The sequence below is a fragment of the Rattus norvegicus genome, chromosome 6 (genome assembly GCF_036323735.1).
Source record: "Rattus norvegicus strain BN/NHsdMcwi chromosome 6, GRCr8, whole genome shotgun sequence".
NCBI classification, from domain to species: Eukaryota; Metazoa; Chordata; class Mammalia; order Rodentia; family Muridae; genus Rattus; species Rattus norvegicus.
Window position 1 is genome coordinate 27,176,229 of NC_086024.1, and position 15,967 is coordinate 27,192,195.

Below are 15,967 nucleotides of genomic sequence, written 5' to 3' on the forward strand. Positions count from 1 at the left end.
AGCAAGCCAGCCAGCTAAGAAGACTATGGTTGCTGAAGGCAGAGAAGAGGTACCAACCAAAACCCAGAGAGAGAATTTGGGTAGGATGTAGGAGAGGATAAATGAGTTAAATTTGAAGCCTTTGGAAGGCATCTAAGTGGTGTTTGCTAGCAGGGAGAGCGCCACAATTCTGAGACTCAGGTTTTCTGCTGGCAATCTAGATATGAGCATCTTTAAGGAGCAGGTAGGAACTTAGAGGTTAAGGCTGGCCATATAGAAAGCAAGTGTTTAAACTGCAGGGAGCTGCTGAGACACCAACACCTGGCTATTTCCTGGAAAGTGCTCCAGTCGATCTGGATGCTTCCTGCACGATGATCAGTTTCAAACAAATATGGTTGTTGTTTTATTTTTAATACAGCAGGGTGATGATTATTACTTCTTCGCTAGCAAAAAGAGGGAGCCCTGGATAGAAAATGAATTCCTATCTGTCAAGTATCCCAGTGCAGAGGACACTTCCCTAATCTGGAACAGATTGGGGCTGTGCATTCTTTTAATTGGTCCCAGGACTGGTTGGAGTGGATGGGGAAGTGAGAGCGATTGTATCCTACAATCGGTGAGCTGGAATTAAGGGTCAAGAAAGCCCCGAATATGGGGGCAGAGAGGTGGGGGAAGAAAGTATGGGCTGTGCCCCAAACAGGGACCGGAGGGTAAAATAGGTCCTAAGTAATCAAAGGTGAGACAAGAAGATGGGAGACTGAAGGGAACAGCCCGGTGGGAAGAGATGTGGGGTAAGAAGGTCAGGCCAGAAGGGAGACGGGGAGGAAGGCGACAGGGAGGAAGAAAAAGCAGCTAAGAAGAGCTGGTGCAGAGGCACAGTAGAGATAGGGGGATGGAAGTGGGGTGAGGTGTCTGGAGGTTGAGGGAAGAGTGGGAAAAACATAAGCGGAAAAGAACCTGGTCCGGTGCGGAATGCTGTGTGCTGGACGGTTCAGAGAGCATCAACACCATTCTGTGGAACACAGCTCAAGCGCTTCAGAACTGGGAAAATGTGTCTCTCTAGAGAATACTGAAACTTTAGGCAGAGAATGAGCCAGCTTCAGAGGAGCCTGGGGATAGGGCAGGGTGTTGTACGCAGGATCACTGCCACCGGGCTAACCTGAGCATCTGAGGGACAAACTTTTCTCCAAGGCTGGTGGTCGAGGAATTCTGGCGTTTACCCTCAAAGCTGGCACCTCCCGAGAGGTGGAGGGAGGGTCGTGGTGTGGCGGAGCTAGCAGGGATGCAGAGTGACAGAGGAGAGGAGGTCCCACCACAGAGAGAATGGCGGTGTTTCAAAGTACCAGAATGCCAAGCCCAGGGTGGGAGGAAGGATTAGGGTTTGGATAGAAACTGAGGGGAGTGGAGAAGCATGAGCAACTGGGGCAGGTGGGAAGTTTTGCCAGGGCGATCCATGATCGGCTGCCTGGCGACAGCGCTGTGGGTGTGCGTTAGGGATGGAGAAGCGTCGGTGCTTTGGTTTTGGCTGTTGCTTGGTCCTGGATGTTACAACACTGGAAGTTGGTGGGCGAGGAGCAAGGCATCCTAGGGCCACCTAGGGGAGGGCAAGAGCTGAAATCGATGCAGGCGGCGGGCACAGGTGGAGAAGGAGGACCCTGAACACTTTTTGGCACTGCAGAAGCTTCGGTTCTCTGTCCCAGCTGCAGCCCAAAGAACCAGACGGGCGAAATGGGCATTGCTGCTAGGCAGAGCCAGGGCGGGCTGCGCCAAGGTGGGAGGCACACGGGCTGGGGTGGAGAGAGTGGGGAGGGAACCCTGGTCCGAGGGGCGGACACGGGGTGGCGTCTGGTGCTCCATAAAGGGGCCCCGCACTCTCCGCCACGCGGGCGGCAGCTACCAACTGTGACCACAGGCGAGATGCAGATTGTCTGCCATCAGGTCCCGGTGCTGGCAGGTAGCGCCACATTGGCCACTATGGGGACCCTGATCCTGTGCTTAGGGAAACCTGCCAGTTACGGGAAACACACAGAGAGTGTGTCGTCGGGAGTTCCCTTCCTGCCGGCACGCATTGCCTGGTTCCTGCAGGAGTTGCCTTCCTTTGTGGTGTCGGTAGGGATGCTCGCTTGGCAGCCGCGCTCCCTCTTCGGACCGCCCGGGAATGTCCTGCTGGCTCTCTTCTCTGCACATTACTTCCACAGGTTAGCCTTTTCTCCGCAGAGCACAGCTCTGGCTCGCTCCAGCTCGTGGACTAACGTCGAGGGGCTGCGCAAAGAGTGGGGAGGAGGGCGGAGTGAGGCGTGTTTGGAGCTCCAGGCGGGGACTTTAGGCTAGAATCCCCAGGGCTGGGAATCACCAGAGGGGCAGGAGATGCCTTCAGGGTCCCTTGGGCGCCCCTCAGATATCCAGGTGGCTGCAAGGGTGGGTGGGTGATGCTGGGGAACTCAGTTCGGGTAGGAGTTATTGGCCAGGGTCCTTCCCTCTCCAACTGTGCGCCTTGCAAGTGCCTGCTCTGTCCCTAGACCTCACCTTTCTGGTATAATGCCAGGTCCGGTTGGTTCAGGGACTTGGGGAGGTGATACGCTCTGGAACTTTGAGAAGTTCTTCTGAACAGTTTGGCCTTTGTGTGACTGAGGAAGGAAGTGGGCAGAGTCCACCTCCCATCCATAGATGAGAACAGGATAAGATGGGGATTCTGCTTAGAAACGACCCTAAAGAAGCTGAGGTCACCGACAATTACCCTTCCCAACTCCTTCAGGACTTTGAGTCAGGAAAAGCTGAGCAAGCCCTCAAGCGCTCTAGATGAAAAAAATTCTGAGTTCAGAATTTTGCCTTTCTGGTGTGGGAGGAAAAGACAGGAAAGTGATCAAAGACAGTCTGAGGACTGCACAATCTCCAGGAGACCCCAGGGGAAGTAGGCAGACTCCGCTGAAGCACCTCTCTGATTGGTTAGTCGCTGCCCTCTTGTTTGGCTTCACTGAAAGAGAGATCTGCCCACTGGACAGTCAAAGAAACCAAGGTTGAGAAAGGTTATGTAGTTGAAGGAAAGGTGACACTCCTGGGGCCAGTAGGATTACCAGCCTGTTCCCAAAGGATACCACTGGTTCTAGGCTCCCAGCTCTAGACAGATTCTCCACACAGGTAACTAACAGGGAGCACCGGCAGGGAAGGGCTGCCAGAGGCTTGCTGTGCTATCTGGAGCAGAGATTCCTCAGGTCAGAAGATCAGGTCAATTTAGATAAGAACTTAGATTTAAAAGAAAAAAAGGCCTACGGGGACCCAAGGCAGGATTTTCACATCATTTCTAGGAAAGGAGGGGCCAGAAATACAAATTTTAACATGCCTTTCTTAGCCCTCATCTAGAGGATCTTTACTGGTCAATATTTAGTAATCATGCAGTGTTAATATGAATTTCTCATTTGTTGAAAACGTTAAGTATTGGCAAGTAGTAATACATTTATGCTTATCTAATAAATACTTACAAAAAAGCTTTTTGTGTAAAGTCCCAGGGTAGTTATCATTTTATCTGATACAGCTGCACAGAAGGAAGGATCCTGAGTGCAGGAGATACAAGACAAAGCATTTGACTTTGCTTGTTTGGAAATAGATATTTGACAAGAAAATGTGATTGTGTGGACATCTGTTCTTGTCTCCAAATGTCCTGCTGTCAGCTTTACAAATGTTTTCGTTTTTAGGCAGGGTTTCATTATGTAGCCCTTACTGTCCTGGAATTGACAGAGAAGACACGTCTGTCTCTGCCTCTAGAAAGCTGATATTAAAGGCATATGCTACCACAGCCTGGCTATAAAGTCCTTTTGTAATGAGGCCGTTTCATATAGAAAAACGATGCATGTTTTCTGAAAATCCTATTAATATAATTTTTAGATTAATAAAACACAAAGGCATTTCATGCAACAAAAATATGACCAGTGCCCTTTAAAACAAACAAGGAAGCAGATGGCTGTAAAATAAATATGTACGTGCTGTCCTTTGTCTTCACAGGAGCTTTAAACGTATTAGTAAAGGGTTTGGGGAATGGTTCTGTCTGAGACACGTTTGCTCCCTGACTTACTTGTCTCCTACTCACCAGGAGACATTCGTGGACTTTTCTACCCGCATTTCAGCTCTTCTTCTGAGGCCCCTGAGCACTTCCTGTGCTGTGGTTCTGAGCGCTTCCTAGATGTTAGATTCTGCAGCAAACATTCCAAGTGATGTCAGGGTTAATCCTCATGCCAACCGGTTAGGTAGGGACTACAGTCACCTCCATTCTGCAGATGGGACTTTGGAACAAGTAACAGGCTATGTCCAAAACTTTTCCCTGCCACATAGTTGGCACTTTGGCTCTCATCACAGTGCTAGAAATGTACTTTAATGTGTAAGTATGTCATTCATGTATCGAAACATGCCCACCTTTCTTTATGGGTGTCAACCCTATTTCACACGAGCTTCTTCTGTTGAAATATATAGTTTGCTTGGGACATTTTGGGACTTTCAAAATCAACGGTGTATGTGTTTCTTGTAAGGCACCCCAGGCTGGCTGGGCCAAGAACTTGTAAGCAATTCTGTCCTTACCTTACCTTAAGGCAGGGTTCTGCATTACAGAGACCACTGCATTGGCTTTTTAGGTGGGTTCATAAGATCCAAACTCAGGGTGTCAGCTTATTCTGCAAGCATTTTTACCTACTGACCCATCTTCAGGGACTTGCTAACATTTATTATATGTATCTTTCTACATTATTGCACATCCTTAGAGCCTATTTCCCTGGGGACTGTTTTGTATTTAACCTCGGGTTAAAAACCATGATTTACCTACTTCTCACTGACAGCTATACAACTAACCTGACTCTTTGTAGATAAACTCTTTGCAGATGTATAGGCCCTGGGTTTTGCACTGAAATTCATTTCAGACGCTAATGTAGTCACTGAGCTCCTGCTTAGAATTAAGTTCTGGATCCAAATAGATGCACTGAAGGAAAAGTAGAAATGACCAAAAAAAAAAAAAAAAAAAAAAAAAAAAAAGAATTCCAGAAGTTAGAACTCTGTGAAAACTCTGTAGGCTCGTGGTACAAACATTTCCGGAGGATTCAGGATTTAATGGCTTGGAAACAGGAACAAGCTCTTAGGGGGATGAAAGGCTCAGGTTTGGTTCAAATTCCTTTGCAAAGTGTCCCTCCAGGACTGGTCCGTACCACAAGCGATTCTATGGTGTGGATGTTGAAGTTCAGTCCACTTCCCTTGTTATAAGGGCGTCGCATTAGAATGAATCCCACAAGGGCAAGCTCTTATCTTTCTTTTGTATCATTTCTTTGCACGCTGTGCTCCTGGAGCAAAGTGTTGGTACACAGCGGATACTGAGTGGATGAATGAACTCCACTGACTGGCAACAACACGCGGCATTGTGGGAGTGCTGGCAACCGCTTAGGAATCATTATTGCTGAGGTTGCATGACCAGGTCAGCTGGCACCCCGTTTTTTTCAGTCTATTGTGGTGGGTGTTTAGCCACCTGGAAATGACTGCTGCCTAAGCATTCGGCCTAACCCCACTACCCAACTGATGCAGGCAGAGTTGTCTCACCTCCTGCTGACCTCCATGCCGACCCGGAATGCCTCTTTGTCTAAATTCCTTCCGGTATTCTCTTTCCCAAGAATATGTGGTCTCCTACACTGTAGCCAGTATATACTATACTTGAGTACCTGTCATGGTTGGTGTCCTTTTGAAGATTTGCAGGTGAGCTCAATAAGAATAAAGCGTCTTAAAAAGAGAAAAGATTTCTCTCTCAGAAGGTTAGAAGGAGCTGGGTATGTTTCACGTCTTTAATCTTAGCATTTGGGAGACAGAAGCAGAGACAGGAAGATCTCTTTGTGTTTAAGGCCATTCTGATCTGGTTGAGGGCAGCCAGGGCTTCGGAGTTAGACCTCGTTTCAAAACAAAAAACCAAAACGAAACAACAACAGTAGCAAAGGTTTGAAGCTGCTGGGCTGTGAAATGCACACATTAGTCTTTGGGATTCCAAGTGATACGGAACTAATTCCCAATCAGATGGCAGCTTTAATAAAACTCTTGTTTTTCTCTCCACCGATTCTCCAGCAGCACAAATCCTCTCTATTATTTGAGACTCAGGCTGGGCTTTGTTTTTTCCGAGAAGCTGCGACTAAACCACTGCTTGCCTGCGACCCTGCTCTGATTCTTCCAGAAGTCTCTCTGCACATGGATTCAAATCTATCCTAAGAAGACTTAGTCCCCATCTCTCCAACTCCCACACTCCCCGCCTGTCCTTTCTAACGTCTACACCTTACAGCAGCCATGCACCAGGGGTTGAGCTGGTGAGCAGCAAAGTGAGATTCTGACCCAGGTCCTCCTTGGTGGGTCACTTGTTGCCTGTGAGGTGCAGATGGTTTAGATATTCAAACACAGGCAGCCTAAGGAGGCCATTCACTGCCTGAGAATCAGGGAAGCTTACTGCCTATATCGATGGTAACAGATACATCTTTGCTCTTCCAGATTGAAGAGATCTAGCATGAGACAAGCATGTGCGTGGTTGTGTGCGGAGGACATTCATAACATGTAATATTTCCCAATTAATATTCTTTGAAAGAATGTATAGAATGAGAATCATCAGACTTATTTTATTTTTATTTTTGTTTAGATAGAATCTTAAGGTGGCTCACACTCCTGTCTTGTCCTCTTTTTTTTTTTTAAGATTTATTTATTTACTATATATAAGTACACTGTAGCTGTCTTCAGACACACCAGAAGAGGGCATCAGATACCATTACAGATGGCTGTGAGCCACCATGTGGTTGCTGGGATTTGAACTCAGGACCTCTGGAAGAGCAGTCAATGTTCTTAACCACTGAGCTATCTCTCCAACCCCTGCCTTGTCCTCTTGAGTGCTGTGGTAATTGCCATTCCTGACCACAGCAAACTTGAAAGTCAGATCATAGTTGTTTTAGGTTTTGCAACTGTCTGGTTCCTTGGCTGCGATAGATGGCCCCGTTTGGGATGTGTCAAAAAGCAGCCAAGGTAGATATTTTGTGAGCAAATGAGTGTGTGTGCTTGGTGTTCCAGAAAAACTTTGCAAAACCAGGTAGTGGTCCAGATTTGGCCCTCAGACAACACTTTAGCAATCCTTAAGTAAACAATGGGTAGTATACAGGTTTACATTCACTCTATAGTAAAGTTTGGTTGAATTCTATATCCAAATGTTGGGTGAATTTAAGAAAGTGCCTGCTACATTTATTTAGAGACTTGGTAGTAAATGTCATTTTCTGAGAATTATTGGGCTCCGGGTTCTTTATGGGAATGCCTGCAGGAGAGAGCATGGCTCCTGGACTTTTCCTTTTAAAAGGGATGACATCATAACTACATCCGAAGAAATGTACAGCTATGTTTACCAAAATGTAAACAGAGTTCTTGATTCATTTGTACACATGACAGAGAGGACCAGCTCCTTGCTCCTCTTAAATCTAACTTAGGTCACAGAAAAAGAACAAGCAAGGATGGGAAACAGGGACCCAGATGCATGGAGGCGATGGGTACCAAGTTATATGACAAGGGAGGGAAGAATGGGGCTTGAACTCCTGTCCTTAGCAGAGCCTCGAATGTCCCCACGCATGCTATGTCTTAGGATAGTCAGAAAGAACCACAGTGCTGGGTGCTTGCCTCCTAGAGAAAAACAGGTAAGGGATCTCAGTGTGGGTGGAAACTTGGGTGGTAGCCACATCAATATGAAATCAGCATCAGTATGAAAAGGTCTGAGGGGGGGAACCTGTCTGTGTTTGAGTAGATTGTGGGTGGTGTTTGAGGGGGTTCCAAACAGCTCCACTGTTCCCTATCAGATAGAATTGGGGATTGAGCAATAAGAGACAGTTCTCCATACTTCTTACTGACAAAGCAGGGTTAGGGGAAAGTGACAAAGTAGGAATCAGGTGCATCTTCTAACTGTATCTTCAGACTACCAGCATCAACCAGGGCTGGACAACTAGAGCTCTCCTCCAAGTCATATTTTCTCTGAAAAGATGGACTCAAACTGTTCTTTGAGAGATCCTGATGTTACACTAGCCAATTGAATAATTCACCTGCCCGTCTCTGTGGAGTAACAGGCCAAGGACAGTTGGAGAGGGGAGCATACACACACATTTTGTGTCTTAGGAGTTTTGCCAGGATGTGGCAACTTGCTTCTGTAGATTAAGGGGGACGGGGCGTGGAAGGAGGGTGGAGATTCAAGTCCAGACTCAAGATGTTTCAAACGTTTCTGTCCTCAACCCAGGAGCCTCTAATGATACTCAGCCCAACACAGGAGCTCTAAAATTTAAAAACTTCTGAATTAGAGCCAACAGTGCAATTTGCCTTCCATTTGGTTATGGGAGCAGGGAGGGGGGCACGGAGAAGCCACTATTTATTGGGCTCTGGGTGTTCCAGGCATTATGTTAATGATTTACACAGGCCATCTCATTTTGTTCTTGCTAATGCTACTCCTCAGGACATGCAGAGCAGTGGACTAGCGGAGGAGCCCTGAGAAGGCAATGCTTGACCTGCTCTCCAGAGGATGTTCCCTGTCCAGATCCGTGGGTGGAATTGTGATATTCTGTCACGAAAGGGCCCCATCTGGTGACCCTGGCTTAGAACCATCCTGCACTCTAAACACCCAGTCTTTTCACTTTTTAATTCTAATTTTATCACTGGCACCTATGACCTACTAGCCAGTTCAAGTCTCATGTCAGGCTCTAGGCCATTTAAAAACTCTTCCATTTTCAAAATCGTTCCATTGTATATGATCCACACTGCCCAGGCTGACCCTTTGCTGCAAAACAGGGAACTTTGAAAATTCAGGGTAGCTGGATTCTAGGCACGAACCACCCCGTCCCCCCAGCGCCCCCCCACACCTTTTAAACAACAGGTAACTGGGTTTCTGTGCTTCCAAACATGCCTATTCTGTGTGCCCTTCTCTCAGGGATTGCCCAAAGTTGCATCTTTAATAAACAAATCTAAATAGTAGTACACTCATTTGTTTTCTTGTTGAACTTTAAGGTTATTTATATATCCTGAACACAAACATCTTGCCAGGTAGGCACTTAGCAAGTATTTTTTTCTCCCAGTTTGTGATTTTCTTTTCTAACTCTTAGGCTATTTTCTGAAAAGCAGGGACATTTCATTTAGCTGCTTGAGTTTTCCCATCTGTCCATGAGCGTTAGCTGTTGTTTCTAAGCTTCAGTAGCAAGGTCCTCTCTTGTACTTCCTCCTAGACGGTGTACGGTTTTGGGTTTTGCATGTAGGCCTTCTACTCATTTTGAGTGACCAATTTCCCTAGTGTTGGAAGTATGAGTCAAAATTCCTTCTGCAAAATTACATCTGCAGCAGCCAGATGTTCTAGTGCTGCTTACTGAAAATACAGTTCCTCCCTAAAAATTGACTTCACACCTTACATTTTACAAAAAGATTTGTTTATTTATTGTATACGAGTACACTGTAGCTGTCTTCAGACACCAGATGAGGGCTTCAGATTCCCATTACAGATGGGATTTGTGGTTGCTGGGATTTGAACTCAGGACCTCTGGAAGAGTAGTCAGTGCTCTTAGCTGCTGAGCCACCTCCCCAGCCCCACCCCTTACATTTTTAAAATGGGAAAATTACACAGATACATATTTTACCCAAGAAAATAGCTGAATGCCAAATAAGAACGCAAAGTGATTCTCACCGTGAAATAGCTAGAAAAATGCAAATTGAATCCTGCCATCATTAGGAACCTACTGAGTGGGCTAAAAGAGCAGGTGGTCATACTACTCACACACTTCCGATTGAAATGTGAAATGACAGGTACGTCTGATGATATTCAGACAGTAAATGTTGAAAAAGCTTACATCAAAAAGTAAGTGCTTACCTGCTCTTGGGTCCATGATATTTCATTTCTAGACATCCTCTGTCCCCAGTAAAAGCACGTACTCATAGAAAGACCTGTGTGGAAATATCTGTGCAGTGTCTTCTTTGGGGGAAGCTCTAATAATTCAAATGTTGGTCAGTCAATGAAAGTAATAAACTGTGGTATAAATGTATAATGAAGCATTACTCAAGAAATACAATGAATGGAATATTGGCACATGTTACAGTCTGGGAAGGGGGCAAAATAATTCTAGGTGAAAGGAACCAAGCCCAAAGAATGCTTGCTTTATTATCCTATTTTTATAAAGTCCAAATAGCACACAGTGACATGAGAGACACCCAGTAGTTTCCCGAAGATACAGGGAAATGAAGGATCTCTCGGTAGTGATGGGTGTATTTGTTGTGATATGATATCATGAATATGTGTACACCTCAAACATCAGATTGTGCAGTTTAAGTGAATTCGTATTAAATATACCTAAATTGTTACTTAAAAACACTTGAAACCCATGTCACTGAAAGTTATTCAAGTTTTCTATGAAAATAATCTACTTATGTTTGACAGAGAGAGAGAGAGAGAGAGAGAGAGAGAGAGAGAGAGAGAGAGAGAGCGCCTGAAAACTGAAATGTTAAAGGGAGACACTCCCAAAGGTAAAAAAATGTTATGTAGATACAGGACTTAAAAAAAATCTTAAAAAAAACTGGTCACTTAACTGCTCTATAATCAAAACCAATTATAATTGTGTTGGTTACTACTACTACTACTACTACTACTACTACTACTACTACTACTACTACTACTGTCAATTTGATACCAGCTAGAGTTGCCTGGGAAGAAGCAGCCTCAACTGAGGAATTATCTCCATCACATTGGTCTGTAGGGCCTTTTCTTGATGCCCACTTAGGGCAGTGCCATCCCTAGGCAGGATGGGCCTGGAGTATAAAAGTAGCTGAGTAAACCAGAGCAAGCAGGCCAGCAAGCACATCCTTTTATGGTTTTCAGTTTCAGGCCCCTGGCTTGGTTTCCCTTGATGGACTGTAATGTATAAGCCAAAAAGACCGTTCCTTCCCAGCTACAGTTTTCATCCATAGAAGTTTGAACTTAAAAAGAAAAATAACTTTCATGTCCTGGTTTAATTTTAAAAACACAAGGAATGTAGTCACAATCGTCATTTTAATTTCATTGTCCGCTATTCTAATATTGACCTTGTTTATTTTTGAGTTTTCTTTCTTTTTTCCTTTTTTCTGATGCATATGTGTGTGGAGGTCTGAAGACAGCTTGTGGAGTTGTTTCTTTCCTCCACCATATGGATCCCAGGGATGGGACTCAGGACTCAGGCCATCTGACTTGCTAGCAAGTGTCTTACCTCCCTGAACCACTTACTGACTCTTCCATGTACTATCTGTATCACTTTTGATTGATTGTTATTCCAGTCATGGGCAATGTTTACCCACATTTTTGCATGCATTAGACGCTCAGAAATTGTAGCTCTTTAAAGCCAGATGTAGCTTGCTTTAAAGCTCTTTAAAATAAGTCACCATCATCCTACCACTTGGGATACTGAGGCAAGAGGATTACAGGTTTAAGTGAACCTTTTCTACATAGGAAGATCCAGATCAGGGTGGACAAACCAGCTTCTAAAAAACAAGAGCAAAACAAAACAAAACAAAACAAAAAACCCAGTAAAACAACAAGAGAGGAAATTATAGTGTTGAATGTTAGGAATCTTTACATTTTTATAAATATTATTGATCTTCATTCTAGGTGCAGCTGAGTTATCTGAAAGCAATTCAATCCTTTCAGGCATTTCCAGAGAGAACTGGTCTACCTAGATTGATTAATCTTCTCTAAAATAAGTCTTTTAGAGCATTCTAGCAGTGTCTCATGGATTATGAGTTTTCTATCTGGCTGGTGAAAATGGACTTTATTTCTGATCAAATATTAAGTACTATGTACTGTTCTTAAATTTGGGGGTGATTCTTTTCTTACACAAATTCACTAATTAGCTGACTATCTGAAAAAGACCCTCTTCAGTACTCTGTGTCTCCCTCTTAAGTACTCTATAATGAGAGTTGTACAATCTTGACCTCCTGACTCAAGAATCTTGTAGTTTTAGTTTAGAATCCCCTTGCTTGTGCTTCAGCCTAGAAATCCTCTCAAAACAGCAATCTGGGATAGTTATAAAGTTCACATAATGTGTTCTTTGTTTCTCAGATATCCCTGTATGCGATGGTTAGTATTTACTGTCAGCTAAGAAAAATGTAGAATCGCCTGGGAAGTGGGCCTATGATCATGTCAGTGGGGGGTTATCTTGATTATCTTAACTGAGATGAAAAGAACTGCCCCCTATTGGTGGTACTATTCCCTAGGCAGTGGACTCTGGACTGTATAAGTCAATGGAGAAAATAATCTGAGCACTAGTATGTGTAAATTTATTGCTATCTGTCCCTGTGACGTCCCTGCTCTGATGCACTATGACCTGGAACCAAGAACTCAACAACTCTGCTCTCCATTAAGGTGCTTTTGAGAGACTACATTATCACAGTACTGGGAAAATAATTGAAGACACTGTCTTTCATTGTCTGATACCTTTTGTTTCAGATAATTTGTCTTGCTTATTTACAGTCTAGAAAATAAATCCAGTTCCCATTACTCCAAATTTACTGGAAGAGGAAGCATCCCCAGTGGGGTTTATAATTCATCTTTGCTAATTTGACCATCTTCACTACTGGCTGATTGGCAGGTTTAAGTGGTTTTTGCTTATACTCCTGTTACTGCTAAGCCCATTGCTTGTATTTCTGAACTGAGCATCAGTTTTCGCATGGTATCTACTATTTTTCCTGTATTTCTTCCTTTTATTTCCTTAAAAATTGTTTAGTGTGTGTGTGTGTGTGTGTGTGTGTGTGTGTGTGTGTGCGCGCGTATATGTGTATGTGTACACTTTCACATGCCCGAGTGCGCAAGTACATGTGCGCCAAGTGTGTGCAGGCACTCACAGGAGCCAAAAGGTGGCAAGTCTCCTGGAGCTGGATTATAGGTCGTCAGAAGCCACCTGCTGTGAATTCAGGGAACCCATACTGAGTCCTCTGGAAGAGCAGCAAATGCTCTGAGAAATCTCTCCAGTTTCTTAATTCTATTTCTGCATCCATTCTCATGCTTGATGTGCAAGGACCTTTGGGTTCCATCTTGTACGTCTCTAAGCTTGTGGAAGGCTACAGGTGATGAAAGACTGATTTCCTTTATGTGAATCCTATTCCTCATCTAGCTGTGGGTGCCAAGGTGACTACAGGGCCATAGAGTAGGGGCTATTGATTAGGGGATACCAGTGATGACAGATGGGTCTGAACTTTCACTCAACAAAGTCTGCCAATAAATTTCAATATGCCTTATCTTATTCTTTTTTAAATTATTATTCAAGTAAACAGTGGAATGGAGATTAGATGTATAAAGGTGTGATGCTGAGGCAGAGGCATCTTTGAAGGCTGTGCCCTTTGATAAGGACAACCGCACCCTACAATAGTATATTTCTCTTCATAATTTCTATTGGTGTGTTCAAAGTGCGTGCTGACAAGCTTCATAAAGACCCTTCATTTAAATGTATCATATACTTCGGCTGTGTGTGATGCCATGCTTCCTTTTCTCTCCCTTACCGCCTCCTGCTAGTTCTCTTTCTTCCCCACAAAGTCTTTCTACCCTCATATCATGCATGCATGTGTGTATGTATATGAAATGTATGTATCTCTGTAAAATCTAGGACCCACACAGGAGAGAAAACATATCATAATTCATCATGCCGAGTCTTGTTTCTTCTATTTAATATGATCATCTCCAATTGCATTCATTTTTCTGCAAGTGGCATAATTCCATTTTTCTTCATGTGGGAATAAAACTCCATCGTATATACAATGTATGTATATATAATTAAATCTTCACATTTTTAAAGATAATTTCATCATTGAGGGACACCAGAGCTGGTTCCACAATGATTATTGGGAACAATGCTACAATATCTTTGGGTTATAGTGTGTGTGGTTCTGTTCCTAAGACTGCACTCCCAAGAGTGGTGTAACGGATCAAGTGATAGTTCTATTTTTACTATTTTTTTAAGGACCTTTCATACTCATTCCCAGAGTGGCTTCACCTCTTTGCACTCCCACCAGCAGTGAATGAGATTTCTTTTTTCTCTGTGACCTTGTTAGCATTTGCTGTTATTTGTTTTGTTTACTTTTAATTTTTATTTTACATGCATGAGGGTTTTGCCTACACATACACCTGTATGCCATTTGCATGTGCTGTGTCTGCATAGGCCAGAAGAAAGAAGCTGATCCCTGAGAACTGGACTTACAGACGGTTGTGCTTCTCCATGTGGTTACTGTGAAACAAATGGAATCCTCTGCCAGAGTAGCCAGTGTGCTTAACCACGGCCTTAGTTAGAGTTACCATTGCTGTGATAAAACACCATGACGGGAACAACTCAGGGAGGATAGGCTTTATTTGGCTTACACTTCCATATCACTCTTCACCATTGAAGGAAGTAAGGACAGGAACGAACCAGGGCAGGAACCTGGAAGCAGGAGCTAAAGAAGAGGCCATTGTTGGATGCTCCCCATTGGCTTGCTCAGCTGCTTTCTTATAGAACTCATGTCCAGCCCAGGCATACCACTACCCCCATTGGGCTGGGCCTGCTCCCATCAATCACTACCTAAGAAAGCGCACTGCAGGCTTGTGTATAGCCTGATCTTGTGAAGATTTTTTTTTAACTGAGGTTCCCTCCTCTCAGGTGAGTAGCTTGTGTCAGGATTTTGTGTCAATATCTCCTCACATGGATCTAGCTAAGGTTATGGGAGTGTCACCCCATTCCTGCCCTGTGTGGGCAGCAGTCCAGGTTATCCTAATGCCAAGGCTCCTTGTTGCTGTTGCAGGGGGTGGGAGTTCTGGATCCATACTTGCCCTCCACAGACAACGGCCTGGCTGGCAACTTTGTGTTTCCTTCTCCTCCCAGGTGTTTCTCCCACCTCATAAGAGTGAGCTGGGGGTTGGGGACTATTTCCACTCTCCACTCAGTCGCCTCAAATACCACCCAGACCAGGAAGAGGATTAGGGTCAGGATGTACAGACTCCCCACAAGATCTCACCATGTACTGAGAGAATATGAGAGTTCTGGCTCCCTCTTAGCCCTCTCTGACAACTCCACAGGGCTTAATGTGCTTTTCCTAGCTCAGTGATAGGGTAGGGGAACTTTCTCTGAATTTTGTTGTTGGGTAGGAGTGAGGGTACTATTTTTTCCTTTTTTTTCTGGTCTCTGGGTGAGAAAGGGGGAGATTGTAGGGGGAGAGGGAGGGGGAAAGGAAGAGGAAGAGGGAGAGAGAGAGGGAGGGAGGAGAAGGGAGAGGGAGAGGGAGGGAGATTGTGTGTGTGTGTGTGTGTGTGTGTGTGTGTGTGAGAGAGAGAGAGAGAGAGAGAGAGAGAGAGAGAGAGAGAGAGAGAGAGAGAGAAGAGAGACCTATACACTGGAATTGGGAGAATAAACTAGCAATTTCCTGGGATGAGAAAGCCCTGAAGATGCACAGGTTTGGAGAGAGTGGGAGATCAGGAGTCTCATTTGGGGCGTGTTAAGACTGAAATCTTCATGACATGAGACACGTAGCAGGGAGCTGCCTGGTCTATGAGTGAATGAACCATCAGACAGATGCCTGCCTTAGTTTGCTCGAGCATCTAGGACAGAAGTGGGTACTTTGTAAGGAGTGTGAATTTAGCCCTCACAGTTCCTGAGGCTGGAGGATTCAGCATCAAGGTGGTGGCATTTGGCGAGGACCTTCTTGTAGAATCTCCACAAGATTAGAAAGGCAAGAACAAGCAGCCACTCCTGTAAACCCTTCAGCAGAGGAGTCCATCTGCTTACTAGGGTAGAGCACTCACAGCCTAACACATTCCTAAAGACTTCTGCAGTGCTGTGCATGTTCACGAAGGATGGACCACAATCAGACCACAGTGACACTGCCGTCGCCGCCACCATCACCACCACCACCACCACCACCACCACCACCACCACCACTACTTAATACTATTTGAGGGGATGTCATCACAATGATAGTGGTTAACGAAGTAGGAAAT

At 44.7% G+C, this 15,967-nt stretch overlaps 1 protein-coding gene across 1 annotated transcript in view; it reads left to right on the plus strand.

Moving 5' to 3' along the window:
- The first annotated feature begins 1,860 nt into the window (after positions 1-1,860).
- Srd5a2 (steroid 5 alpha-reductase 2) overlaps positions 1,861-15,967 on the plus strand; it is a 39,500-nt gene continuing 25,393 nt past the window's right edge. The window contains exon 1 of the mRNA NM_022711.5: positions 1,861-2,174. Coding sequence (NP_073202.1) covers positions 1,894-2,174 — 281 coding nt within the window. The 5' untranslated portion in view covers positions 1,861-1,893. The remainder of the gene's footprint in view (positions 2,175-15,967) is intronic.